We start from the raw sequence: 24,295 nt of genomic DNA, 5'->3' as shown, positions 1-24,295 counted from the left end.
CGGGCGAGCATGCCTACCTAGTCATCGAAGCACGCATAGGTGGGAAGACCATCCCGAAAAAAAAGAAGCAAATGAAAACCCCTACAGTCAACCCATGTGGACAGGCGCAACTGGCGGCCGGAGATGAACGAAGAAGCGGATGCAAGTCGAACTAGTTCTACTGTTTCTGTTGAATCATCGTCAGCGGGGATACAGTCAACTAGGCGATATTACTAGAAGAACCCAGTCAGTCCCTAGAATGGCACGCCTCAATCCGACCGGGGTAAATTTGTCTGTCTCTATCGCTGTCTCTGTCTCCGTATTTGTGTTTCTCTGCTATACCTCAGCACGAGACTACGCCGCAAAGCAGCTTATAGGAAAGAAAAGAAAAAAAGCACAGGGTCCATGGGGCCTGTAGAGTCTTATTGCGGTGGCAGTGCCGGAGGTGCCTGGGGTTAGGTACCTAGCCTCCCCCCCTAAGTGCAGGCGGTACCGCCTGTGGTGATGGTCACAGAGCCCTAATAGGCGGTCGTTGACGAGGGGTGCTGGGCGGTCCAATCAGTCGCCCTGTCAGCACGGTGCGGGCTCTAAAAATAGGCGCCCGGCGAAATAATTAACTGGCCTAAATACCTACATACTATTTGGTACCTCCCACCTGCCTCAAGTACCTGCCTGTGGGTAACCTGCCCTAGCCGCCTGCCTAAGGTACCTACGTGGGTACCCACGACCTCCGGGCACGGGCACGGGCACGGGCGAGGAATAAGCCCTAAAGATACCGGCCAAAAACAGATCCGGCTAAGCTCTTGGTGGGTGGTCAACTCTCCTTGATTCCTCGCCTATCGCACAAGCAGACCAGCCGTGGTGTGCACCCCGTGTGGTGGCCTCCGGAGAGAAAACGGCTCTGATAAGTCGGTATTCCTGGCGCCTCGTGGCAGACCTTACCAAGGCGGGCGCTGTGCGGTCCTATTGGCTACGTGACCGGCGCAGAGCGTGCTTTTCAGCCGTAATACGCCGGGTTATTTGCTGCCAGATCTCATCGGTTCGCATGCACCCCTTCGCACGCTGTGTACGGGCGAGATTCGTGTCTTAGCCCATCTCCCTCACACTAATGCCACCGGCCAATGGCAGTTCTCGAACCCTACCCTACATAGCGACGCGGCCACGATGTGATGCACCGCAACAGCCGTACCTGCATTTCGCGTGGCCGTGACCGTGGGCGACGATGGGATGGGAATGTCTCGCCGACGGGAAGAAGCAGGCAGCCGACGCATTTCCTAAGCCGTCGCTCCATGCGGACCCTTCTTCGCAACATCCTTGCGAATGGCCCAATGGCCCAATGCCCCCCCCCCTCCCTCTATTCTTACAATCGGAGCAGAAGCTGGCCTCCCCGGCGGCCCCGCGGCAGCCTGGAGTGTTAGGCGACGGTCGGATTGCGTCGTCTGCGTCGTTCTGCGAAGCATTCTGAAACCGGGCTTACCAACGAAGTGGGGCCACCAGATGACAAACAGCAAATGACTAAACGCCGACGGGCAAAATCCCGGAGCAGCCACCCTTGGCGCTCACCATGATTCATACTGAGCGAGTGAGGTGCAGGATACCTATACAGCGTGTGCAGGTCGAGAGCGAGCCGGAATACGTCGCGGGACGCCACCTGGTGACGATCGTGAGCCTCACACCGGTAAGAAGAAGAAGAAGAAGCAGACCCGTTCGCGTGCGAGCGCCCGCACGGTGCGGGTGGGAGGATGCGGAAGAAACAGTGGCAAGTAATCGGCATTACCCGAGCCTCTGGAATTGGCTTCTACCGTCAGCGCACGTTGTGTGGTTGCAGCCGGTCCAGAAAAAGAAGAGACGGTGCTGTCAAGAATGGCATCGAGGGGTACACAATAGGGCGATGAGTACTAAATCGGGCGGTTCCTGACGGTGATATCGCGTAGCTGTAACGCTTCGATGGTCGGCTGTAGGTAATACCGCAACCCAGTGTATGTGCATGCGCATGGCGTTCGTTTCGTTTCATTTCCTTCTGTTTTGTTTTTGTTTCTCTCTCTCTCTCTCCTTCTCTCTGCTTCTTTTTCGCTCCCCCCCCGTCTGTCGTCTTCGTCCCCATCTCTCCCGGAATTCCGTCTCGTACCACGAGGGTAGCCGAGATGCGACGTTGCTGGGGGCATCTAGGATAGGCATGTGTGCTCTACGTAGGCACAGGAGCGAAGGGGCCGAAAGATGGCTTGGTTTTGCGCCGACGGCGATCTGATTGGCAATGATGCAAAGATACAGGAAATTAATAATAATAACAAAAAAAAAGGCCAGAGGGAGAAAGACAAATAGCCATCCGCCATCAGCATCAGCAGCAGCACCCATCATCATCATCATCACCACCACCATCAAGCTTCTGCCCACCTGAGTTAGCGCTAGACGCTTCTTAACATAGTATACTCCTCACAATGATTCATGCTCCCCGGTGCACCCAATGATCTCGCACGCCCTGGCTGTTGAAGATCCTGCGTCTGCTGACGGCCGGGGTTAGCAGCACCATTCGCATGGTAAGCCTACCATATGAAAGAGTCATTCGGTAGAACCAGAACCACCCCCCCTGCGGCGTGCCGTTCTATCTCTGGCCATCGACGCCTGTAGGTAGGTACCTCCCACCTCTGGTAGATACCACGTCTGCACTCAATAGATATGCACATTCCTTAGGTACCTTGTCTCGCACGTCTCAGCCCTACCGCGGTGTCTAGTCCCGGACCCGACTAGCCCGACCCCGTGGCTCCCGACACATTTAGCGATTTTAGCGATTTTATTTCTTTATTTCTTGGATCTTTTTTTTCCCTGGTCGCTTCGTATCCCTGCCCCTCTTGTTCTACTCGCATTCCTTGCAGCTTCCATGCGTCTGTAGCACCGACTGGCCGCTGTCTATCTCTGTGCACGCGCAGGTTGGCGTCGATGCCTTCGGCCATGCATGTCTTACCCAGCTGCCTGGAAGCCTCTCAGTGGGTGTCAGGCTAATTCTCCCCTTCTCCCCCGGCCTTACTTCTCTGCTCAGGCGCTTTTTTTATTCGAGCCGTGCTGCCAAAACGAGAGAAGCCCGATATCCACTTATTCTCCTAAAAAAAAATTCACGGCCAGACAGTACCTCCCCCCCCCATGGGTTCCCCAAATTTGTTCGTTACTTGGATGTACTATAGAGTGGTACCGTTACCTTGGTCACAAATTGCTGGCGCTGGTCCCGTCTCCCAACATGGGCCGCCCCTACGGCCCTGCTCTATCCGTTGTGTCTCCCTTTCTAGATACACTCCCACCACCACCCACCCCCCTCATCTTACACACACGGCGCTGGTTACCAAAATCCTTCCACCGCGAGTGGGAGAGAGAGGCTGAGAGCCCATGGCAAGGACATCGACTCCCGAGACTATGGGATGCCAACCGGGGAGGCACCCTTGGTCCCCCCCCAGCTACATACATCCCGCTCGCCTGAGATGGCCAATCTTGCCTTGGACGGGCTGTGCATCCTTCGATAACTTATATAAACTCGTCTCTGCTCCTGAACTTTGAGGCATGGCTTCATCGACAAACAGCAACAGCTACCACCACCACCACCACCACTACTACTACTACAATCTACTAGGCACCTCTAGAAACAAGAACAATCACCTGCCTATATATATATATATATACTGCCTATACACATATACGCAGCACCCGCTTGCCTCGACAATCTACTGCCTAACTAGTCTCCGAGCTCTATATAACAGCCCACCAAGCTCCCTCCTCCCACTTCCACCCTCCCATCCTCCCGTCTCGAAAGCTCATCTTCGAACCACCCAACAACCCCCCCTCTCCGCAATGGCTGCCTTCGCTTCTACTTCTTCCGCAGTCTCTGGCATGCCCTGCCGGGGCCGGAGCGGCTACAACAAGGACGGCGACAACGAGGACAACAAGCGGAGCTTCGGCCGCAGCGGCTACAACAAGGGCGGCGACGACGACGAGGACAGCCGGCTCGTCAACTTCGGCCGCAGTGGCTACAACAAGGGCGATGACGACGAGGACAGCCAATCTGCCAGCTTCGGCCGCAGCGGCTACAACTGAAAGCCCCCCCCCCTCCTCCTCTCTTCCGCCTCTCCCGTGTCCCACGACAAACCACCGCCATAGCTGGGTAGGCCCACCGTAGGTCACCCGGATATCGGGGCCGGCGGCTCAACTCTCACGGGCCCGACACCGCCGGCCCCCGCCCCCCCTGGCCCCGCGGCCAGTGTATTACGACTGTATCGATCCGAACTGGCTTCTCACCTGCATCTCATCGGCGTTGGGAACATCATCCGGTGGAGCATCACGACTCCACCGACGGTTTTTTTTTTTCCTTCCTTTCTTCACTTGTATTACTAGGGCTGTACGCTACGAAGGGAAACGAACGACCATAGACTTTTAGAGATAGAGAGCGCTAGCCACCTAACCTGTATGATTAGCATAAACTACTGGGATAGACGCCTGACGACTGGGAAACGAAGGATTCTATACGCATAGAAAAAAAGATCGGGTTGGCGCAATAGATGTTTTATCATTCTGAATACATCCAATTCATTCACTTTCCTACGCAGAACCTGTCTCGAATTAATTTGATGAACCGACTCGGTGGTGCCACTGTCGTACTTACTTCTCAAAGATCACACCGAGAATCTCCTCCACGTCGCCCGCCTCGCCGCGCCCTGTGATTCGCCCGAGCGAGTTCGCGGCGTATCGAAGATGCTCGGCCGCCACCGTGATATCAACGCCGTGGCTGGGGGCTTCCTCGGGGGCACACCCCTCCATCCCAGCTTCGGGGCCCCCTACGCTCTCGACGTAGTCCTCCAGGTGGCCCCGACATTGCACGAGGAGCTGTCTCTGGCGCTCGGTCACCCCGTGGAGGTCTTGCAGGGCGACCGGGAGCGATGTCATGCTCTGGAACGACGCGACCAATCGATCTACGACGACCCGAATACCGCCGGGGTCAGGACCGTCGCAACCTTGACCCAGCGCTTCTTTACACGAGATAAGCACCGGCTGAACAGCCTCAAGCCCCTTCACCGCGCCGAGCACATGGTCGGAAAACTGTCGGGTGAGGACAAGCAGCTCGCCACCGGATACTGCATCGCGCTTATTGATAACCACGAGGCGCTCGCCACACTCGGCAGCCAGCTTCAGGGTCTCTAGGTCGTAGCGAATCTGGGGTTTTCCCGAGCTGTCCGTTTCGATTGAGGTGAGTACGATGATGACATCAGACTGTGTGGCTTTGATCCTAGCTCGGCGGATTCCCTCTTCTTCAACGGCCCCTATTCGAGCACCTGGCCCACCACGTGGATCCACCCCGACGGTAGTTCTGAACCCGGCGGTGTCAGCAAACGTACACAAATACCCACGAATGTCCAGATTGGCCTCAACGATATCTCGAGTGGTTCCAGATTCCCCGGATACGATCGAGGCCTCTCGGCCGACTATCTGGTTCATCAGCGAACTTTTGCCGACATTCGGCGGCCCGACAAGCGCAATTTTGATGCCGCTTCGCAGAAGCTCGTTTCGTTCACTGGCTCCTTCGTGAAGGCGTATGCTCCGCAGGATCTCCTCGACCTGCGTCGTCACGTTGCTAATAAGGGCATTGGGCGTCTCGTCAAAGTGCTGGTCTTCCGAAAAGTCGATGAGAGCCTCCATCTCCGCCCGCGCCTCCAAGAGCTTCTGGCGCCAGCCATCGTAAGTTCGACCCAGCGACCCGGAGCTGCCGCGGACTGCGGCACGTCGCTGTTGTTCCGTCTCCGCCGCGAGGATATCGCCGAGGGCTTCAACCTGACCTAGGTCAAGGCGGCCATTGAGAAAGGCGCGCTTCGTAAATTCTCCGGGTTCGGCGTAGCGGATTAGCCCGTCGCTAGTGCATTTGGGAATTGCGGATAGAATAGCCTTCACGGTCGCGCCGCCTCCGTGCACGTGCAACTCCAACACATCGTCGCCGGTGACCGTCTGGGGACACGGGAAGAAGATAACTAGCGCAGCCGAATCAAGAACTTCCGAGCTGCTCGACTCCGGATGATACAACGTTCTCACACCAGCATAGCGAGGCTTCAGAGGGCGTTGACCGGGACAGAGTCCATGGTAGATCTCACCAAACTGTCAGGTTTTAGCTGTCGGATTCATGAGAAAGATATCTTACAGATTTGCACGACGGCCCCGAAATTCGGATCACCGCAATGCCGGCCTTGCCTTCGGCTGTCGATAGGGCGTAGATTGTGTCATCACGGGGTTGGAAAGCGGAGTGGCGACGGAGAAGATCGCCATAGCCGGTCAAATGCGCACGAATAGAGCTCGTGAACAGTCGCGACGGAGATACGGGGTAGTGGGATGTATAATCTGGCTGAAACCATACGGTGCACCGTGGTCGAAGACATGCGAATATATGTCTCCCACCAGCACGAAACATGGGCCAGATCCCTTCCTCGACCCCGCAACGAGTTTCAGCAGCTCGACAGTATCATAGAACTGAATATCGTATGAGGTACTTGATTCGGACTTCGAGGTTGCTCGATGCTCAAATCGCCAGGTATCATTCACTCGCGCCCAGTGCCGCCATATGAGATGAAAATTTGAACGCAAAAGGAGGGGCACCATAGATCGAGCCCCGCCGTGAAGATTACCTAACGTACAATACTTCGGTACATGGGCGCACAACTAAGAAGGTCATGGAGAGTGGGGTAATAGGCCTCATATGACTGGCCGGAAGGAGTGGCTGACCGCCCTTGACCGCCCGGCTGGTAGACGGCAGAACTTTTTTCTGAGCCTGCTGGTCCAAAGGAAAAAAAAAGCTTAGAGAAATTCTATGCATTTACGTGGTTCGCCCATCCACATACTCTGCCAGACTCTATTGATGTTACGAGCCAGAGCGAACCCATTATCCAAGCCAGCATGTCGGACGAAATTATCTGGCAGGTCATCGACAAGCAGTTCTGCAGTTTCAAGCTGAAGTAAGCGAGCCCCAGTACCGGCAAAGGTCACTACCGATCTCTGGTTTTAGTTAGAACTGACCTTTTGCTAGAACCACCAAAGAGAGGAATTTCTGCCGAAACGAGTAGGGCCAGGACGTCCCAGCATCCGGACGGACCGTCACTGACTGCGATCTAGATACAATGTAACTGGTCTCTGCAATAGACAGGCCTGTCCCCTGGCCAATTCCCGCTATGCCACCGTTCGAGCGCACCCCACCAAGGGCACGCTGTACCTATACATGAAGACCATTGTGCGTTCGCTTGCGATGCCTCACTTCCACTGCTCTGCTAATTACCCACCAGGAACGGGCACACATGCCGTCCAAGCTATGGCAACGAATCAAGTTGTCACAAAACTACGCCACCGCCCTGAAGCAGATCGACGAGCATCTAATCTATTGGCCCAAGTTCTTGATCCACAAAGCGAAGCAACGGGTGACTAGACTGACGCAAGTCGCAATACGGATGAGGAGGCTCGCCAAGGAAGACGAACGGTTGGGTGAGAAGCTTGTACCTAAGCTAGCACCGAAGATCCGGCGACGAGAAGAGACCCGAGAGCGCAAGGCAGAAGCAGCGGCCAAGTTGGAGCGCACCATTGAGCGCGAGCTCATGCAGAGGTTGCGCGAGGGCACGTACGGCGAGCAACCGCTCAACGTCAGCGAGACTATATGGAAGAAGGTGCTCAATGCTATGGAGCGCGAGGGCGAGGGAACGAGAGACAAGGATCTGGATACGGGTATAGAAGACGAGGACGGAGAAGACGAGCAGGAGGAGGAGCTAGAAGAGGAACAGGAGCAGGAGGAGGACGTAGCCGACGGAGCCGTCGAATACGTCAGCGACTTTGACGAAAGCGAAGACGACCTGGAGGATATCGAGGATTGGCTAGAGAGCGATCAATCGGAAAAGGAGGCCGAATCGGACAGCGAAGAGGGCGAGGACGAGGAGCAAGAAAAGAAGGCGGCTGGAGATAAGCGGAAGCGGGCGCGGGTTATCCGCGCGAAACCGAAGAAGGCAGCTCGGCGTAGAGGAGAGTTCGAGCACGAGACCGAGTTTGAGCGACAAAGGGCGGAGCTCGCCTTCTAGCACGCGCCTGAGGATTAGGTTTATGGGAATATGCCAAACAACTCGTCTAGTTGCCTCGGGATGCCGTATAAGTTTTGATACCCTTGTGTTCGGTAGCTGGGAGCTATCGATTCCTGCCGCGAGACACACACCCAATACGATCTTACCTCTTTTCCTTCGTGTCAGATCTAGGCTGAACCAAGAAGGTCATAGAAGGCATCGAGCGCCGCGTATGATTTTATTTAAAACCGGCTTACCCTCATCCTGAGTCATTCTGCATTCTGTCGTAGATTCATTGACATGTTTTTGTATGTAATGGCCCGGCGCCAACCAGGCCAGAAAAAGGGTTTCGAGAGGGGACCGAAACTAAGGGGGAGGGGGAGACATTTAACGGGCTTAATTACCACATAGTATTATAGGTAACAAGATATAGGTACCTTAGGCCAGCTTGTGCTGTCGCAACAATAAATGCTATTTACCCACCCGCTGAGCATTGATGTTGGTTGATCCGTCAACTATAGGTACACTGCCCAAAGCACCCGCTACAAAGTACAAGTCTACGTGCCCAACCCTTTCTCGACAGATTCTTTCAACTCCCTAAACAATCCCTCTCTCACACGCACCTGGCCTACCTCTCGAGGCGCCCCCTCGCTTCTTTTGCTCTATAAAACAGGCTGTGGAGAATTCACGTTGGCCCCTCTCGCCAATCGCACAACGCTCGCGCGCTTACCGTCCTACCAACTTGCACCATTGATCACACCTCTCCTTACACAGACGCGCTTCGACCGACGCACCCAGCCGAGAACCCGTTCGCGAATCTCCCCGGGGGGCGCCACAAGACGCTATGGCGAACTGGTATAGTAGCATTGTCGGTGCGACGACATCTAAGCTCTCCAACCTCCTGGGCGGCGAGGCGGACGGCGACACCGAAGACGACACCCACGTGTGCAGAGTCCTCCGATCATACTATACCGAGAAAGGCCGGCCCTTCCCCGGATGGCTACCGCCCGATCCCAAAGCACCTCCTCCCGTCGCCGCCGTGTACTCGCAGCCGTCGCAGGTCGGGTCGAGATACGGAGGCCTGGCCCAACCACCTCAGGGCGGCTTAAGCTCGCTTTGGGACAACAACCCGGCGTCGCAACCGCAAGATACGCAGAGCCTGAGGCGAGGTAGGGGTGCGCCGGCCTCAATACGAAATAACGACCCCAGAAACAGCCCGTTCCGCAATTCGGACCCTATGATAGGGCGAGAGGAGGTGCAAGTGAGGCCGCTGCCCAGCCAGAGAGCTGGCAGCCACCAGAACGTGGGAGGCTACGGGAAAGACAGCGGGCCAGCCCCCACGGGTTCGTCTGGCAGTTCGGCACAGGACAGGCTTAAGCAGCGGCTCTTTGGTGGAAACAGGACCGTGAGTCCCACCGCGAACAGCCCCTTCAATCCTCCGCCACAGCCGCAGGGCAGCTCGAGGGGAGGCAAGAACAACTACGGAGGCGGGGGCTCTGGCGACTACGAGGAGAGATTCGCGCCCGGGGGGATGTACGACGCCAACCCAGGTTCTAGTGGCGGCGGAGAGAGGCCCGGCGGCAGGCGACTGGGGGGCCTGCCCAGCGGCCCCCGGATGAGATGATGGGCGACCGGGAGCGGACTAACACGAGGGTCCCCGTCCGAGGATGTCGAGGAGGATTTAACGGGGACCAGCATCTCCCTATTCGCACACCTCGCAGTCGTGAGTCACGTAGCAGGAATACGATGAGGCCATATCGCGAGCGAACTGGGCTGCAGCTGAGGCACTGTGTTCTTGGCACCGTATCGAGGTTCTGCTCACCGCATCTAGCTACGCCGCTCTCCCGACTCCTACGGCCCCGGTCCCCACCCATAAGCCCGGGGTTACGAGGCGCCAGGTGGTGAGCGACTGGTTTTTTTTTTTTAACGGGAGGGGGAGGGCGTGAGAGGAGAGAGAGGAGCGAGGACGCTCGAGACCAGCTATATTTGGGCTCGTTAAGTCGTGGGAGAAGGAAGATCAGGGCGCAGGGGAGAGGGCGCGGGGGCCACTCGATAAGGCATTGGGTCACGGAGCGTTCATAATTCTAGACTTCTGCATTGGGCGTGCCCTCGGTATACTGACGAGAAACCATATATATAATACAGACGCGGACTAACTTATTCTAATAACTGTTGCCTGCTCGACGCCGCGTTGCGCGTCGCTGCGTACGCCCCCCGTTGACGGGAATATGCCTCTGGTCTAAACGAATAACGCATATACATCTATACCCGATGTAGATACCTAGAGTACAGCATTCACCCTCGCTATGTACCTGCCAATACACAGGCACCCTAGATAACCCCCAACGTAACCGCCTAGACACGGCGCGAGGCGGACGAAAACAGACTACGGCATTCTCATAAATGTACACCCAAGGGCACGGCGCAGAGAAGGAGAACCTGTGCACACGGGACGACGGATGGGAAGCCATTGCGACAACAAATCCGTCACGAGGCTGGATGGATTCGTCATAGAGGTGTCGCAGTCCGCAGCTGACGAGCCAGGGCCTACGTAGGTTGCACTCCTTTCGCTAGCGGCCTGCTTCTAGCGGGTGCTTGGGACAGACCCGTTTGCAGATAGTCGGGTACCTGCGCGTGCGCCCTAGCGGAGGCTCGGGTACCGGAGTCAAGCGCCTATCAGCGGTGTCAGTGGAGGTATCGACGCGCGGACGCGGCAGCCCTCGCAGGTACCGGCCCTAACGGAGCTCCCCCTAGGCTTGGCCCCGGCTGGGTGCCTACCATCAATCGGTCGGCTGTTATTGGAGGGATGTCCCTCCCGCTAAGCTACCTCTCCTACGTAGGTAGGTACCTACCTGAGGACCTGAGGAACCCCGCCATGGAAGAACGGCAATCGGCGGACTGGCGCGTGGCGGGGCTCATGTTGCCGTTGCCGCTGCTATCCAGGTATGCGCTACCGCCCTCCTCGGCGCAGTGGACATTCGCTCAGGTAGCCATTTACACTGGCTTCTATGTACTGACAAGGTACCTGCCTACTTTTACCTCTTAGCCTCTATCGGGTAGGTACCTCCTAGGTAAGTAGGTACCTACTCGCCCGCCCACCTCCTCTGCAAATTCCAAGTCGCCTCCCAACTGCCATTACGTTGTGCAGTGCAGGTAGTCCCTTTTATTACTGCCTAGGTACCTCTCACTTATCGACCGTCTAGCCTCTGTTCTCAACTTCAGCTTCATCACGCCTCCATACTCCCGTGCCCTCCGTCCCGTGCCCTTCCTTCGTCTTACTGCCGCCCTCCTCGCATATTCGCGCGCTACGTCTCCTCCCTGTAGCTTAGCGAGAGCACTCCATTTCTCCGGCCTCGAATTCGCTCCGCACCCCACCGTACAGCCTCCGTGTCATCAAGTAACCGGATCCGACGTCTCCGTCCGGCCAAGCAGCCATCTCTCCCCCCTGCCGACAATGACATCCGAGCCCCTGCGCGGCGAGCCGGCCCGGCCCAGCTCGCCGACAGGCAGCTTTTATGCCATGAGCGACGATGAGGAGGGCGAGTACGATACCATCACTCACACCGAAACCGGTCGAGGTGTGAAGCTGCTGTTTTCGAAGAGCAAGGTTTACGTCCATCCCACGCCGTCCGCCAAGGACAATATATGCGGCTACATCGCGCTGCTACAGCAAAAGGGTCACCGTGGCGAGCGACCGACATCCTCCTCCTCCATGTCGTCGAACCCTCCGGCATCATCTGACCTCCTGCTTGCCTGGTTGCCCGATTCCGCCCTCGGCGAGGCTGCCAGCATCTACGTCAAGGTAGACCTGACCGATGCCGAATCTCCACCGAAACAGAGCTACCTCGTGCCCCCTCCCCCCACCGTCACTACCCACGAAGGGTCTATCGGCCACTACGCCTTTGCTATCCCGGTCAGCGCCATATACTCCTTGCTGGTTCGCCCTCCGAGTTTAGGGTGGTGGTTTGGATCTCTCGTCATCAACACCAGAGCCGGGGACAGCTTCCCCGCTTTGTTCTTTCACGATAGTGAATGCCAGTCGACTATACTGCAGAAGAAGAAGCGAGCTAGGGAAAGCTTCGACCCTTTCGGTGAAGATGGGCAAATGTTCTGGGGGGGAGACGAAGTTCTCCGCTGGCTGAAACGCTATACCCACATCGAAAGGAGCGGGGCCGAGCCGAACATTTATCTGGTAGAGCCGACTAAGGAAGACAGCGAGGCCTTCGGCGGTAAATTGACTTCCAGTACGCCTTCCCAGATCGGGCGGCGGGACAGCTCTCAAGGCATCACCACCCGCCGTCCTACCGGCCCTTCGTCGGCGGGCCCTAGCGGCCGTAACGATGCCGGCATGGATCCCGTCATGAAGTTTGTCAAGGAGACCGGGTGGAACCTCCTCGAGAAATTCAGCAAAGTCACGACCTTCACCCGTAGGACGGCCCTGGACATAATCGACAATCCCAGGGTCCCGCCTCAGGTACGGAGGTTGATGATAAACCCCGAGGTGCAGACGCTGCAGGAGGAATTCGATAGTGCTAGGATCTACCTAGCACGATGGGCTATGGGGATAGCCGAACAGAGTGAGAGGGACCGAAGCCGAAGAATATGGACCGCTCGCGATGTTATGGAGCTCGAGGATACCGATGTCGGGGAATTCGAGTTGCTAGAGACGAGCTCCCTATCCCTCCAGGAAAGGAGGAGAACGGTGACCCTGAAGGAGTGGAACACCTTCTTCGACCCCCGAACCGGGCGCCTTACGATGACAATCGACGAAGTCAAGGAGCGTATCTTCCATGGCGGCCTCGACCCGGAAGACGGTGTTCGCAAAGAGGCCTGGCTGTTCTTGCTCGGTGTGCATGATTGGTACAGCACGAGCGAGGAGCGTAGAGCGCAGATTGCGTCCTTGAGAGACGAGTATGTCAAGCTCAAGGCTTCCTGGTGGGAACGGCTGGTGGACAACGGCGGTCAAGGCGAGGATGGCGAGTGGTGGCGCGAGCAGAAAGCCAGGATCGGTAAGTCTCCCTCTATATATTATATCACCAATGTCTCTATACTGACCGGAAACTCAGAGAAGGATGTTCATCGAACCGACCGCACGGTCCCGATATTCGCGGGGGAAGACATCCCGCACCCCGACCCCGACTCGCCATTTGCTTCGGTCGGCACCAACGTCCACATGGAGCAGATGAAGGACATGCTGCTTACCTACAACGAGTACAACGGGGACCTTGGCTACGTCCAGGGCATGTCGGACCTTCTCGCACCCGTCTATGCCGTTATGCAGGACGATGCGGTCGCCTTCTGGGGTTTCAAGCATTACATGGACCGCATGGAACGCAATTTCCTGCGCGACCAGTCTGGCATGCGAAACCAACTCCTCACCCTTGAACATCTAGTCCTCTTCATGGATCCTAAACTATACGCCCATCTCGCGTCTGCCGAGAGCACCAATTTCTTCTTCTTCTTCCGCATGCTGCTAGTCTGGTATAAGCGCGAGTTCGAGTGGATGGACGTCCTTCACCTGTGGGAGGTACTATGGACGGACTACCTGACCAGTAGCTTCCACCTGTTCGTCGCTCTCGCAATCCTGGAGAAGCACCGAGATGTGATCATGAAGCACCTACGACAGTTCGATGAGGTTCTCAAGTATAGTAAGTCATTTGCGAAAATCCCAGCTCTGATTTCTTCAAGATGGGAAGTTCAGGTTACTAACGGAGGTGGAATGTAGTTAACGAACTGTCGAACACGATGGACCTTGAGTCAACATTAATGCGCGCGGAAGTCTTATTCCGCCGCTTCCACCGACTGATCGACACTATAGACAAGAAGCAGAACTTCCCGGGGCCAAGGGTTCTCAGGGATGCACCGCCACCGAATTCAGCGTCGTCAAGCCGGCCGGAGGTCGCTAACGCAAAGCCGCCAGGCGAACAACAGCAAAGGACGATCACCCCCGAGCTGCGAAAGCTGCTTAGTAGGGATGTAGAGGTGCTACCCAAGAGGAGAAAAGGCGATCCCGTCACCCCTGGCGCTACCTAGGTGATGGTTTGAGTAAGTGCTTTAGCTAAGTACATACATAAAGTGAATGGCGGTTGCATCGTCTTTTAGACCGGAGCCATCATGGGAAAAATTGGACATCTTATGGGAGCTGTATCTTATTTTCGCCCTTCTAATTTTAAACAAACCCCAAAAACACCTGTTGCGAATAGGAGGAGGAGGATGAAGGAGAGAAGAAACCCCGGGGTCAGGTCACAGCGCGTGGAGGTTTGTGCAAGTGTGTAGAGAGAGGAGGGGTAACGGAGGGGGAGAAGGGACTTAATGTCAAGCACAGTAACAAGATTCCGAGACTTAACTGGGCGTTTCGGGGGGTCGGGAGGGATTGCAAGGACGAAGGCGTAGGATTGTCTTTTTACGAGGGTAGAAAAGGGCATCTAGGGGATGGTTTTCACTCGATGGATTCATGCTATTGCAAGAGACGAGAAGCAATATTACTACCGTGTCCCAAGTAGGGCTTACTGGCCGCAATAAGGCGTGCAGGGAGATGAGGGGGGACGGCTGGCGTGACGAAGAGGCATGAAAAGAAAAGCCATCTCGCTCGTTCGCGGCCGAGTGCCGGTGTTCGCTATAGGCGCTCGTAGGATAAAAAACCTCATGTGTATTATTCTCTGGCTCGCTCGCTCTCTCTGTGTGCGTCCTGCCCCCACTCCATTTGAAAAAAGTCACATGGCACACGATCTACCTACATGAGGGTGTGATGCGTAGGTTTCATGCGTGCGCGCGCGGTGTTGTAGATGGTATTACATGGGACGACGATAATAACAACGTAACCGATCTCGCCTGCTTGCCTCTCCCCTCTTCCCTTCCCTTCCCTTCTCCCCCCCGCGCCCTTTCGCACACGTTGGCTACCTGTCTCCTCTGCCGTTCCCGCCGGTCGCTCTCCGCTCCCCCTATCTCAGTCTCCGTCCCTCGTCCACGCCTCGTCTCTGGCCGCAGATATTGGTCCTCCCCCTAACTAGCTCCCGAGGCATCTTCCGCCCTCCCCTTCTCTGCTGCTCGGCGACGAGCGAGGTTCAGGAACAGCGCGTCCGCGCGATTATTAAGTAGATAGATGATGTGTGAATGCCGTAGGCGAGAGAGAGATTTCCTTCTTCTCTTTTCTTCCCCTTGTCCCTTGCAAACAGGTGGAGGAGACGAGGAGGGAGAGACCCTGGGGGGGGGGGGTTCTCTCGCGGCTAGAACTCCTGCTCCTCCTGGAAGAACATGCCGAAGGAGATGACGGTCCCGTAGATCAGCAGGCCGCCGATGATGGACATGGCCATGGCGGCGACGCAGATCAGGCCAGAGTGGGCGAGGACGGCGGGGAGGGCTGCGCGCGCGGAGGGACGGTTAGTTAGTTACGTGTGCGCGAGGTTTACCGCTGGGCTCGCGCCGAGAAGTGGGAGCAGAAGAGAGAGAGAGAGAGAGAGAGAGGAGGGGGGGGGGGGAAACGCACCGATGCCCATGACGACGAGGAAGCCGGTGCAGAAGCGGCCGAGGTCGAGGACGCCGGTGCCGGCGCTCTCGAAGTCGTCCGGGTTCGCGCAGCGGCCCGCGACCCAGTTCGGCACGGGCGCGAGCACGTACGTGCCGACGACGAGCAGCGGGTAGTACTCGCCGTACAGCGCGCACGACAGGATCACGAGCAGGAAGCCGACGGCGAGCACGAACGACAGCGCGATGATGGTCTTGAGCCCCGCGGTCGCCATCGTAGCGGGCGTCTTATTTATCTCCTTATCGTTTTCCGGGTTTGATGGTTTGGGTTTATCGTCTTGGTTGGCGGCGGCGGCGGCGGCGGCGGCGACCTGGTGTTCGAGGGCGCTTCTCCCGGAGGGCCAAGGGCAGGTCGGGCAGAGACTCGATTCGGCTGGGGGGGGAGGCGAAGGGGGGAGGAATGGGCGAGGGTCGTAGCGGAGGCGTTTAGCTGATGCGCGTCGTCGTCGAGGGTCGCACAGCCTACCCGGTCCTGTAGCCGGCTCAGTGGCAAATGTGCTGGTATCGGATGCGTGTTCCGGATTTCGGATGGAATTAATCTGCCAGAGATGAAATTCGCGGTCTGGTCGAGGGTGGTCGAGGGCTGGTCGCTGTCGGTCGTTCGGCGATAGCGTAGTCTCGAGAGTTGAAGGCAAGTCGTCAGCCGTCCTTCGCATACCGGTCTACCCGTATCCCAGGTACATGGGTACCCTGTCCTGTCGGGGACATTGGCACGAAGCTCGCGCCACACTTGAATGATCACATTGTGGCGGGTGCATAAAAAAGTAGGTACATCGCATATGTACCCAGATTAGGTAATACGGTACATAGGTACCTCTCAGGAGGGGCTCAAATCGCCCACAGACGGCGGACTAGTCCCAAAGAGGAGGTGCGACGAAGCTCTAGAGCTGCCTTGCGAAGTTGCTATCGTCTTCACCATCCCGCCAGGCCCTTCTCAACTCGAACATCTCCCACTTCCGCCCCTGCGAATACCCTCTCTCCAACCCGTCCGCCCACTACGACGGGTGATCCCTCATACCAGTACGAGCTACATCTAGAGTCTGACCTCACGCGAGCGGCACCATGTTCAGAAACAACTACGACAACGATTCCGTTACATTGTAAGCTCCGTCGACGGATACCATGCCTACTTGCTACCACCCAACCCTGGTATACCCACCCGCAGCTGCTAACTGCGGCCTCGCAGCTCTCCGCAAGGGAGAATCTTCCAGGTCGAATATGCCGCCGAAGCTGTGAAGCAAGGCTCAGTAGTGGTGGGCCTGGTGAGCAAGACGCACGCAGTACTAGTTGCTATCAAGGTACGAATTAGACGACGAGGGGACCCGGCCGCCGCCTGGGGGGGGGGATTTGAACCGCAGGAGCTAATGGTTACGTTACAATTCGGCCCCTCGGATAGCGAAATGCAGAAGAGCTCTCGTCGTACCAGAAAAAGCTATTCGCCGTGGACGAGCACGTAGGCCTCGCTATCGCCGGGCTGACCTCCGACGCCCGCGTGCTGTCCAACTTCATGAAGCAGCAGTGCCTGTCGCAGCGGCTGACGTACGACCGGGCGATGCCGCTCGACACGCTCGTCTCGCTGATCGGCGAGAAGGCGCAGCGCAACACGCAGCACTACGGCAAGCGGCCGTACGGCGTGGGGCTGCTCGTCGCCGGCGTCGACGACACGGGCCCCCACCTGTTCGAGTTCCAGCCGAGCGGCATGACCCAGGAGATGCTCGCCTGCGCCATCGGCGCCCGCTCCCAGATGGCCCGCACCTACCTCGAGAAGAACCTGGACAAGTTCCCCGCCTGCGGCCGCGACGAGCTCGTCCGCCACGGCCTCCGCGCCCTCAAGGAGACCCTCGTCCAGGACCGCGAGCTCACCCTCGAGAACACGAGCGTCGGCGTCGTCGGCCTCCGCGCCCCCGGCCTGACCCCCGCCAAGGGCCTCGAGTTCTTCAAGGTCCACGACGGGCCCGAGGTCAAGGAGTGGATCAACAGCGTCGCCGACGACGCCGAGGCCGCCGCCGAGGGCGAGACCGCCGAGCCCGCGGACGGCGGGGACGGGATGCAGGTAGATGACTGAGACAAACTGAATCGATGAGGAAATGGCTTTTTAGGGGCATGGATGGGGGGGATGGACAGATGGAATGAAACTCTTTAAAACAAAATAGGTGCCCCTCGTTATGTACCTCGAGAGGGCCTATCCCGTAAAACACCTACTGTGAACTTGCAGCTCTGCTCGGGCATAGGGGATTCGGCAAGGTGGCGCGGTGCCTGCGGACGGAAGCTGCAGCGCCAATTCTAGATGTAATAATAGACGATGACGACAAGCCGAACGTGTGAGGGAAAAGGAAGAAAGAAACCATGGATCAACAGTTTCTCGGCATTGATCCTGGTTGATGGCTGATGTTACGGAGTCTCAAGACCAGAAAAGAAACGTGTTCAAGCCGAGAGAAGATCGAGAATACAAGTGACATGACGTTTCTTTCCTCTCTATTTTCTTAATTCCTTTATTTCACTCCTCGCCTCAACTCCCCGTCCAACCTTACCGGGCGGCATCATATCTCGTCCTCCTCGTCGTCGAAGTCGTCCTCGCGGCCCATATCGTACAGGATGCGGCCGCCCTCGCCGGCGCCGACGTCGCGCTGCGCGTCGAAGTAGGGCAGCACGACGCCCTCGCGGTCGCGGCGCTGCTTCTCGGTGAGCCCGAGGTCGAACGTGGTGCCCATGGTCCCCGCGCCGGCCTCGGCCTCCGCCGCTCGCAAGTCCTCCCCGCCGGAATCGCCGTCCTGCTCCGGGCCCCGGAACGCCGGGTGCTCCGAGAGCAGGTACAGCTGCGACGTTGCCGGAGCCGTCGCGGCGGCGCCCCCCCGCGGCGCCAGCACGAAGACCTCGGCGACCGACCGCCCGCTGCGCCGCCGCAGCTCCATCTCCAGGACGAGGCCGGCGCCGGCGCCGTCGCCGCCGGCGAGCCCGACCAGCACGCCCTCCCGGCCCTCGTCGAGACCCCAGCGCGGCTCGGGCCGGCTGCGGTCGCGCGCGCGGCGCCGCGCGGCGGCGTGCGCGAGGCTGCGCGCGCGCAGGATCGCCGTGGCGAGGTGCGCGAGGACGGCGAGAGGCGGCGGCGCGTACTCGTTGAAGGAGTGGGGGGTGGTGGAGGCAGGGGAGGGCGGGTCGAGCGGCAGGTCCTCGTGGTACACGCCGACGAGGGAGACGCCCGGGGCGACGAGGCTCGAGAGGAAGAGGGGTAGGCGGGCGCCGGCGGCGGAGGCTAGGGGGTTGAGGGCCTCGAGGACGACGAGGACTTCTGTTTAGGGGGGGGAGTAGTGAGTGTGTGTGCAGAGAGGCAGGTAGGGATTATTGGGGATATGTTGTGGGGAGTAGGAGAGGCTGTTTCGGGCGGGATGGCTGTCCCTGTGGTTGTCTCCGGGGGGTTGGGGGCTCCTACGGAGACGAGACGAGACGAGGGCGAGGACGGGTGGTGGACGGCGTGACTTACTGTAAGCGTGCCCGGCCGCAGCGGACGGGTAGTGGGAGGCGATCTCGGCGCGGAGGGCCTCGGGGGGCTTGCCCCACGCCTTGACGAAGACGTCGACGTCGGCGGGCTTCCGCAGCGTGCCGAAGGAGACGAATATCGTCTTGCTCTTGGAGATCTGCCCGGGTTGTTTGTTCGTCAGCACACGCCGCCCTTCACACGCCCAGAGCAGCACTTTGCGAGAAAGACGGAGACGAGAGAAGAGGGGCGCGTAGGGGTAAATGCGAGGCCGACCCGGCAACCGACCTTGGCTCTGCTCAGAAACTCCCGGACCACGGGCTTGGCGCTCTGCTCGAGGGTGTCGAGGACCAGCGTCAGCGGGCTGGCGTTGTCGCGCAGGTTGAGAAGCTTCTGCAGGAGCAGCAGCGCATGCGATCGCGCATGCGACTGCGTCGAAGAGGGCATCTCTCGACGCCTCGGCGTGGAAACCAGGGGGCGCCTGTAACAACGGGCGTGGAGGTCTACCGGCCGGCCGATGTGACGCTACGGGCAGAGGGTGTGCGTGGCGAGGCCTAGGTATAGGTAGGTAGGCAGGTGGGCTTATCGCATTCGAGAATACTAAGGGGGTAGGCTAGGCAGACCACGAAAAGGGAGTGCGAGTCTATGTCGGACTAGAGACTGGTGGTCGACCTGCCGACTCGCTGAAAATTGATGGATGGTCGGTAGGCTTTACCGGACGCGCGCTGGAGTTAGCCGGCCCCGCGGTCCGATTTAGGGGGCCATAGCGGGCGGCTTATAGCGGGCTCCACTGCTACGGAACCTACCTAAGGCCGGTGCCAAGGGTATTTGACGAGTACGCAGATTACTCTCGGTACCTAACTTCCCCTAGGCGTATACCTAACAGTACCTAGAACGATACAGATCGGTTAAGTGCTCACCTACCTATCTAAATATCGTTCTATTAATCGTGGCCTATACGTAGGTTGGATGCCCCCAACACTGTTTTCCTCCGGCAACAGCATTCACCCCTATCGCGACATGCAAATCTTGTCACGACCAGATACAGACTGCGTTATGATACTAACGTCATTATCAAGACGGCTTGCGTATTCTCTATCTATCGTAGGCGTGGGTATATCTCACCTATCATATTTCGTACGGGACCTTAACACCATCCCGTCGTCTCCTTTCTCCCCACCAACCGCCGCTCCCCCCTATATTGCCTAATATACTCGAGATCGCTCATCCCCCTAATGCGACGCCGCACGACCTGCTTTTCTGCCCCAGCTCCTCGTCCTTATCTGCGCCAAAGCCCACGGAAGCTTACGAGTTTACGAGCCACGGCCCTCACGTCCTACGGCCGTAGGTATAGGCCTTGTCCACGGCTGTGACCCTCCGTTATTCCCATCGCAACCCGGGTCTCCGATGCGAGCTTCGTAGGCCCCGACACCTCGACAGGTAGCATTCGTATATAGCCTGCTTTCTTCCTCTCTTGGCTCAATATACTTGCCGTGTCCCCCACGCTCACCCGGCACCTTCATCGTAGATTGGTTCCCAATGGAGCATCACAGGGGACGTGGGAGAGATGCATACAAATAGGGGTCCCGGCTTCAATTTCCCGCCGTCGCCTGGCCTGGGGAACTTCCTTTCTAAGCTGGTCGTTGTATCGGGCTCTCGTACCTTCAGTCGTTTAAGCCCAACTTCTCTTTCCTGCGTTCCATGGCTAGACTCGTATTGAAAGCCCTCGTGGGCAGCCTGGCCCTCGGGGCTGGGGCTGCTGCCCCGGTCGACCATATGCTAGAGGCCCGCAACTTTGCCGCCGAAGCTGGCCTAACTATTACCGACAACTTCCATGCGCTTCCGAGGATCCGTCGGCCGCCTGGCCTCTCCCGGACCCTCGATGTCCTCCGGCAGAACCGAAGGAACTACGCATTGATGAATGATATTGGGGACGACGAGCCAGAAGGCGTAGACAAGCTCAGGGCCGAGATGAACCAAGTCGAGTACATCATGAAAGTCGGCGTCGGAGCCGAGGCGTATTACATGATCCCCGATACTGGGAGCAGCGACACTTGGGTCATCTCGGAAGGATTCAAGTGTCTGGACCCCTCCTATGGTATCGAGGTACCTCAAGAGGAGTGCGGGTTCGGTCCCCTATTCAGGGGAGAGTTTCCCGACGGCAGGATCGACAGCCAGAACCTGAATATCTCGTACATGAGCGGCGAATACTTGAACGGGCCTATGGGATTTGCGAAGTACGCACCTACTCCTTCACTCGCCCATCCTCCGTGCGGGTAGATTTGACTGACACGGTGTCCAGCATCACCGTGGCCAACGTCACCGTCCCGAAGCAGCAGTTTGCCCTCGTCAACGTGGCCGCGTTTGGCGGTGACGGCATCTCGAGTGGCATCCTCGGCCTCGGCTTGCGTGGCCTCACCGCGTCCTTCACAGGCAACGATCCCAGGAACGACAGCATCGATAACCTAGTCAACTATTCCCCCCTCATCGAGACGATGGGGAAAAGCAAGGTTGCCGACCCTGTCGTCAGCTTTGCCATGTCGCGAGATGAGAACCGGTCCTTTATCGCCTTCGGCGGCGTGCCGCCCGTCAAGACGGGCGAATACACTGCCGTGCCGATCCAGAAGGTTTGTCCTAACTCCCTCGCCCCGAAGCCGTTTTTGGCGACACTGATACTCGCTCAACGCGCCAGCGAACCACGTATAGCGGGAAGACCGACTATTTCTACTACGACATCAAGATCGACTCGATGTCGTGGAGCAGCAAGACGGTGAAGCAGACGGCCACGAACCTGCCCAACATACTCGTCGACTCGGGCACGACGATTAACCTGTTCCCGCGCCAGGTCGCCGCCGCCATCAACCGCGCGTACTCGCCCCCCGGGCAGCAGGAGGATAGCATGATCTGGAGCGTAGCGTGCGACGCCGTGCCGCCCGTCCTCGACATCGTCATCGGCGGTCGGCCCATCCGCACTCATCCCAGCAGCATGATCCTCCCCGAGACCGCGATCCCCGGCACCAACATCTGCCTCTCCGGCATCGGCGCCGGCCAGTCCGGCTCCTACATCCTCGGCGACACCTTCATGCAAGAGATCGTCGCCGTGTTCGACGTATCTGACAAGATGGAACTCAAGTTCGCCCAGCGCCTCGATTAGGCGCGACCTAGGCCCCGGGGCTGCCGCTAGCGGATGATTCGGGGTTGGAAACGGGAAGAATAGGGGGTGAAGAAAGCTTCGATGTACTTAGGCCCGGGTTGACACCTCGTCGTACGATATGATGCAAATGCGAGCGTTTGGATATCGGTTGGGAGTGTTGAGAAGGCTATTAATATATAGAGTATGCTCGATCGCCAAGCAGTCTTATATGTATACCGGCAATCCTAGTTGTGTAATGGAAATCGGCTCCTATCAAGGCGAGGCAAGCCGACCCGAGCACCGGTTATACAGATGCTACCACCAGGTGTCTTCCTACTGAGATTTCGCCGCGAAGTAGGGTGCCGGGCCAGTACTATCGCCGGGGGAGGGGCATGGACGAGTTCGAATTCAAGAACACGCAGAATGCCCGAATCAACCGGACCTAAGGGGTTAATAAATCATTGAGCTTTATCAATTTGCAAGGTTAACGACGTACTCTTGAGCTAAATGTTATCAACGACATTACGAACAACAAGGGTGCCCGACCTCAGTTCCTAGTGGGACTTGAATTCGCATTCCCTGCTCTTTTGACGACACCCACCATGAGACCCTGACGCGACGCCCGCCTTTGAGGAAGGTATAAGCACGATGTGAAAAGTGGCTATCGCGTCGGACTTAGCGGCCGGTTGAAGCCACCGACGCGATTCATGTACTGCCGGTACTCGGTCTTCTTCTCCTTGCGCACGGCGCCGGCGTTGTTCCCCAGGATGTGGGTGCCCTTCGTCGTGCCGAAGCCACCAAAACCCATCATGGCTTGCATGGCGCTCAGCCCGTCGTCCTCCACTATTACATCGTCCTCGTTGCCATCCTCATCCTCATCCATGGCATCACCGCCTAGCATGTCGTCGTCGTCGTCGCCGTCGCCACTCCTTCTTCTCCTTCTCCTGTCATCTTCGGTGTTATCCGACGACCCTCCCCTCCCTCTTCCTTGATCGTCTCCTTTTCTTTCGTTGTCGTGCTTTCCGACTTTGAATGAGAGAGACGCACCTCCACCGGCCGCGCCTGTTCCACTGCTGCCACTGGGTCGGGGCCGGGTCGGGAGTGGCGAGTCGTTGTGCGTGCTACGGTCGAATTTCCGGGGGGGGCTTCGGGCTGGCGAGGCGGAGCGCCGGGGACTTGGGTCACGTCCTGGACCTGTTATACACACGGTTAGCCACGTGAAGATCTGGCATACCGCAGTGCGCCTGGATACTATTCTCATTGTCGGGGGGTTAACATCATGCGTACCTCTGGCCTCGTCATCGCGTTGCCTCGGCCGGTTCTCGCGTTCGTCGTCTCGACGCGCGACATCCCTCCCCTTCCCACGTGGGCGGTCATCCCCCCTGGGGGGCCGCGCCCTCTCGCTATCCCGCGGCCTGTCGCGATCCCTGCGGTCGCGACGTCCGTCATGGCGATCTCGATCCCTGCGGGGCGATCTGGACCTCGATCGATAGCGACCATTTCGCTCGCGCTGGCCCTCCCCTCGGTCCCTCTCCCAGTCTCGATCGCGGCCGGCGTCGCGGTCGCGGTCGCGTTCACGCTCGTTTTTCTTACCCTTACCGCTGTCGCGCGCAGCAGGGGGATTTGCGCCGTGACGGTTGCGGCGATCGGACTCATCCCACATCTGCTTGCTGTCAGGGCGATTGCGGGCCCGACGAGGTTGGTCGGCCATGCTAGTTGGTCTGGACGCTGTCGTACAAGAGATTGACGAGCAGGTAGAATAGGTAGGTGGAAAGATCCCGGAGAGTTGGGGGTGTATAGAGAGGAGGCTGGTGGGCGAGAAGCACCGATATATGGCGATGTGGGTGTGGGAATTCAGAAGGCAGAGTTTAGACCCAATCCATGCTGCGGACCTGATTTAACCGCGAGAGGCACTAAACGGGGTCAGGCAGTTTGCCTTAGTACCCTTGTATGTACAGAAGAATGTACCCTTGGCACCTAATATAGCAGCGGGGTGCTCTGAAATCAACTACATCTAGGTACATATCTACTTAGGTACCCAAGGTACCACGGCGCTAAAGCAGGTACATCGCCTCCATGTACCTGAGGTATCAAATTTCATACAAGGGTGTGATTACATAAGCC

General features: G+C 57.9%; 10 protein-coding genes across 10 annotated transcripts; 6 read left to right on the top strand and 4 right to left on the bottom strand.

Annotated features, from left to right (window-relative positions):
- Window positions 1-3,439: 3,439 nt before the first annotated feature.
- On the top strand, window positions 3,440-4,359 carry GGS23DRAFT_432990 (uncharacterized protein). The gene has a single exon (XM_051513865.1). The coding sequence runs from the start codon at window positions 3,529-3,531 to the stop codon at window positions 4,057-4,059; it is 531 nt and encodes a 176-aa protein (XP_051374271.1). The 5' UTR covers window positions 3,440-3,528; the 3' UTR covers window positions 4,060-4,359.
- Window positions 4,306-6,520, bottom strand: GGS23DRAFT_433019 (uncharacterized protein). The gene is made up of 3 exons (XM_051513866.1): window positions 6,149-6,520; window positions 4,625-6,105; window positions 4,306-4,571 (listed from the first exon to the last, which is right to left on the bottom strand). Exons 1-3 carry the CDS (start codon window positions 6,413-6,415, stop codon window positions 4,553-4,555), a joined length of 1,767 nt encoding a protein of 588 aa, XP_051374270.1. The 5' UTR covers window positions 6,416-6,520; the 3' UTR covers window positions 4,306-4,552.
- Window positions 6,521-6,780: 260 nt separating this feature from the next.
- On the top strand, window positions 6,781-8,519 carry GGS23DRAFT_559768 (Mak16 protein). The gene is made up of 4 exons (XM_051515840.1): window positions 6,781-6,956; window positions 7,028-7,060; window positions 7,114-7,228; window positions 7,281-8,519. The coding sequence occupies exons 1-4, from the start codon at window positions 6,898-6,900 to the stop codon at window positions 8,058-8,060; spliced, it is 987 nt and encodes a 328-aa protein (XP_051374269.1). The 5' UTR covers window positions 6,781-6,897; the 3' UTR covers window positions 8,061-8,519.
- Window positions 8,520-8,523: 4 nt separating this feature from the next.
- On the top strand, window positions 8,524-9,932 carry GGS23DRAFT_432970 (Sec1-binding region of Mso1-domain-containing protein). Its single transcript, XM_051513864.1, has one exon. The coding sequence runs from the start codon at window positions 8,884-8,886 to the stop codon at window positions 9,661-9,663; it is 780 nt and encodes a 259-aa protein (XP_051374268.1). The 5' UTR covers window positions 8,524-8,883; the 3' UTR covers window positions 9,664-9,932.
- Window positions 9,933-11,289: 1,357 nt separating this feature from the next.
- GGS23DRAFT_432913 (GTPase-activating protein GYP7) lies at window positions 11,290-14,130 on the top strand. The gene is made up of 3 exons (XM_051513863.1): window positions 11,290-13,048; window positions 13,106-13,687; window positions 13,765-14,130. Exons 1-3 carry the CDS (start codon window positions 11,494-11,496, stop codon window positions 14,070-14,072), a joined length of 2,445 nt encoding a protein of 814 aa, XP_051374267.1. The 5' UTR covers window positions 11,290-11,493; the 3' UTR covers window positions 14,073-14,130.
- Window positions 14,131-14,663: 533 nt separating this feature from the next.
- On the bottom strand, window positions 14,664-16,224 carry GGS23DRAFT_559760 (vacuolar protein sorting 55-domain-containing protein). Its single transcript, XM_051515839.1, has 2 exons — window positions 15,526-16,224; window positions 14,664-15,399 (listed from the first exon to the last, which is right to left on the bottom strand). The coding sequence occupies exons 1-2, from the start codon at window positions 16,217-16,219 to the stop codon at window positions 15,266-15,268; spliced, it is 828 nt and encodes a 275-aa protein (XP_051374266.1). The 5' UTR covers window positions 16,220-16,224; the 3' UTR covers window positions 14,664-15,265.
- Window positions 16,225-16,625: 401 nt separating this feature from the next.
- On the top strand, window positions 16,626-17,628 carry GGS23DRAFT_604041 (N-terminal nucleophile aminohydrolase; the record flags this gene model as incomplete). Its single annotated transcript, XM_051519554.1, has 3 exons — window positions 16,626-16,663; window positions 16,750-16,861; window positions 16,960-17,628. 3 exons carry the CDS (start codon window positions 16,626-16,628, stop codon window positions 17,626-17,628), a joined length of 819 nt encoding a protein of 272 aa, XP_051374265.1.
- A 141-nt stretch (window positions 17,629-17,769) lies between these two features.
- GGS23DRAFT_618643 (histone acetylation protein 2) lies at window positions 17,770-19,753 on the bottom strand. Its single transcript, XM_051520954.1, has 3 exons — window positions 19,327-19,753; window positions 19,045-19,198; window positions 17,770-18,852 (listed from the first exon to the last, which is right to left on the bottom strand). The coding sequence occupies exons 1-3, from the start codon at window positions 19,483-19,485 to the stop codon at window positions 18,104-18,106; spliced, it is 1,062 nt and encodes a 353-aa protein (XP_051374264.1). The 5' UTR covers window positions 19,486-19,753; the 3' UTR covers window positions 17,770-18,103.
- Window positions 19,754-20,650: 897 nt separating this feature from the next.
- On the top strand, window positions 20,651-22,512 carry GGS23DRAFT_432839 (aspartic peptidase domain-containing protein). Its single transcript, XM_051513861.1, has 3 exons — window positions 20,651-21,275; window positions 21,341-21,665; window positions 21,731-22,512. Exons 1-3 carry the CDS (start codon window positions 20,740-20,742, stop codon window positions 22,190-22,192), a joined length of 1,323 nt encoding a protein of 440 aa, XP_051374263.1. The 5' UTR covers window positions 20,651-20,739; the 3' UTR covers window positions 22,193-22,512.
- Window positions 22,513-22,698: 186 nt separating this feature from the next.
- On the bottom strand, window positions 22,699-24,025 carry GGS23DRAFT_432848 (uncharacterized protein). The gene is made up of 2 exons (XM_051513862.1): window positions 23,459-24,025; window positions 22,699-23,359 (listed from the first exon to the last, which is right to left on the bottom strand). Exons 1-2 carry the CDS (start codon window positions 23,880-23,882, stop codon window positions 22,833-22,835), a joined length of 951 nt encoding a protein of 316 aa, XP_051374262.1. The 5' UTR covers window positions 23,883-24,025; the 3' UTR covers window positions 22,699-22,832.
- Window positions 24,026-24,295: the final 270 nt, after the last annotated feature.

The sequence above is a fragment of the Durotheca rogersii genome (assembly GCF_024521655.1).
Source record: "Durotheca rogersii strain YMJ 92031201 chromosome Unknown GGS23scaffold_5, whole genome shotgun sequence".
Lineage (NCBI taxonomy): Eukaryota > Fungi > Ascomycota > Sordariomycetes > Xylariales > Xylariaceae > Durotheca > Durotheca rogersii.
Note: the sequence above shows the minus strand (reverse complement) of the source record. Positions and strands in the feature narration are given on the sequence as shown.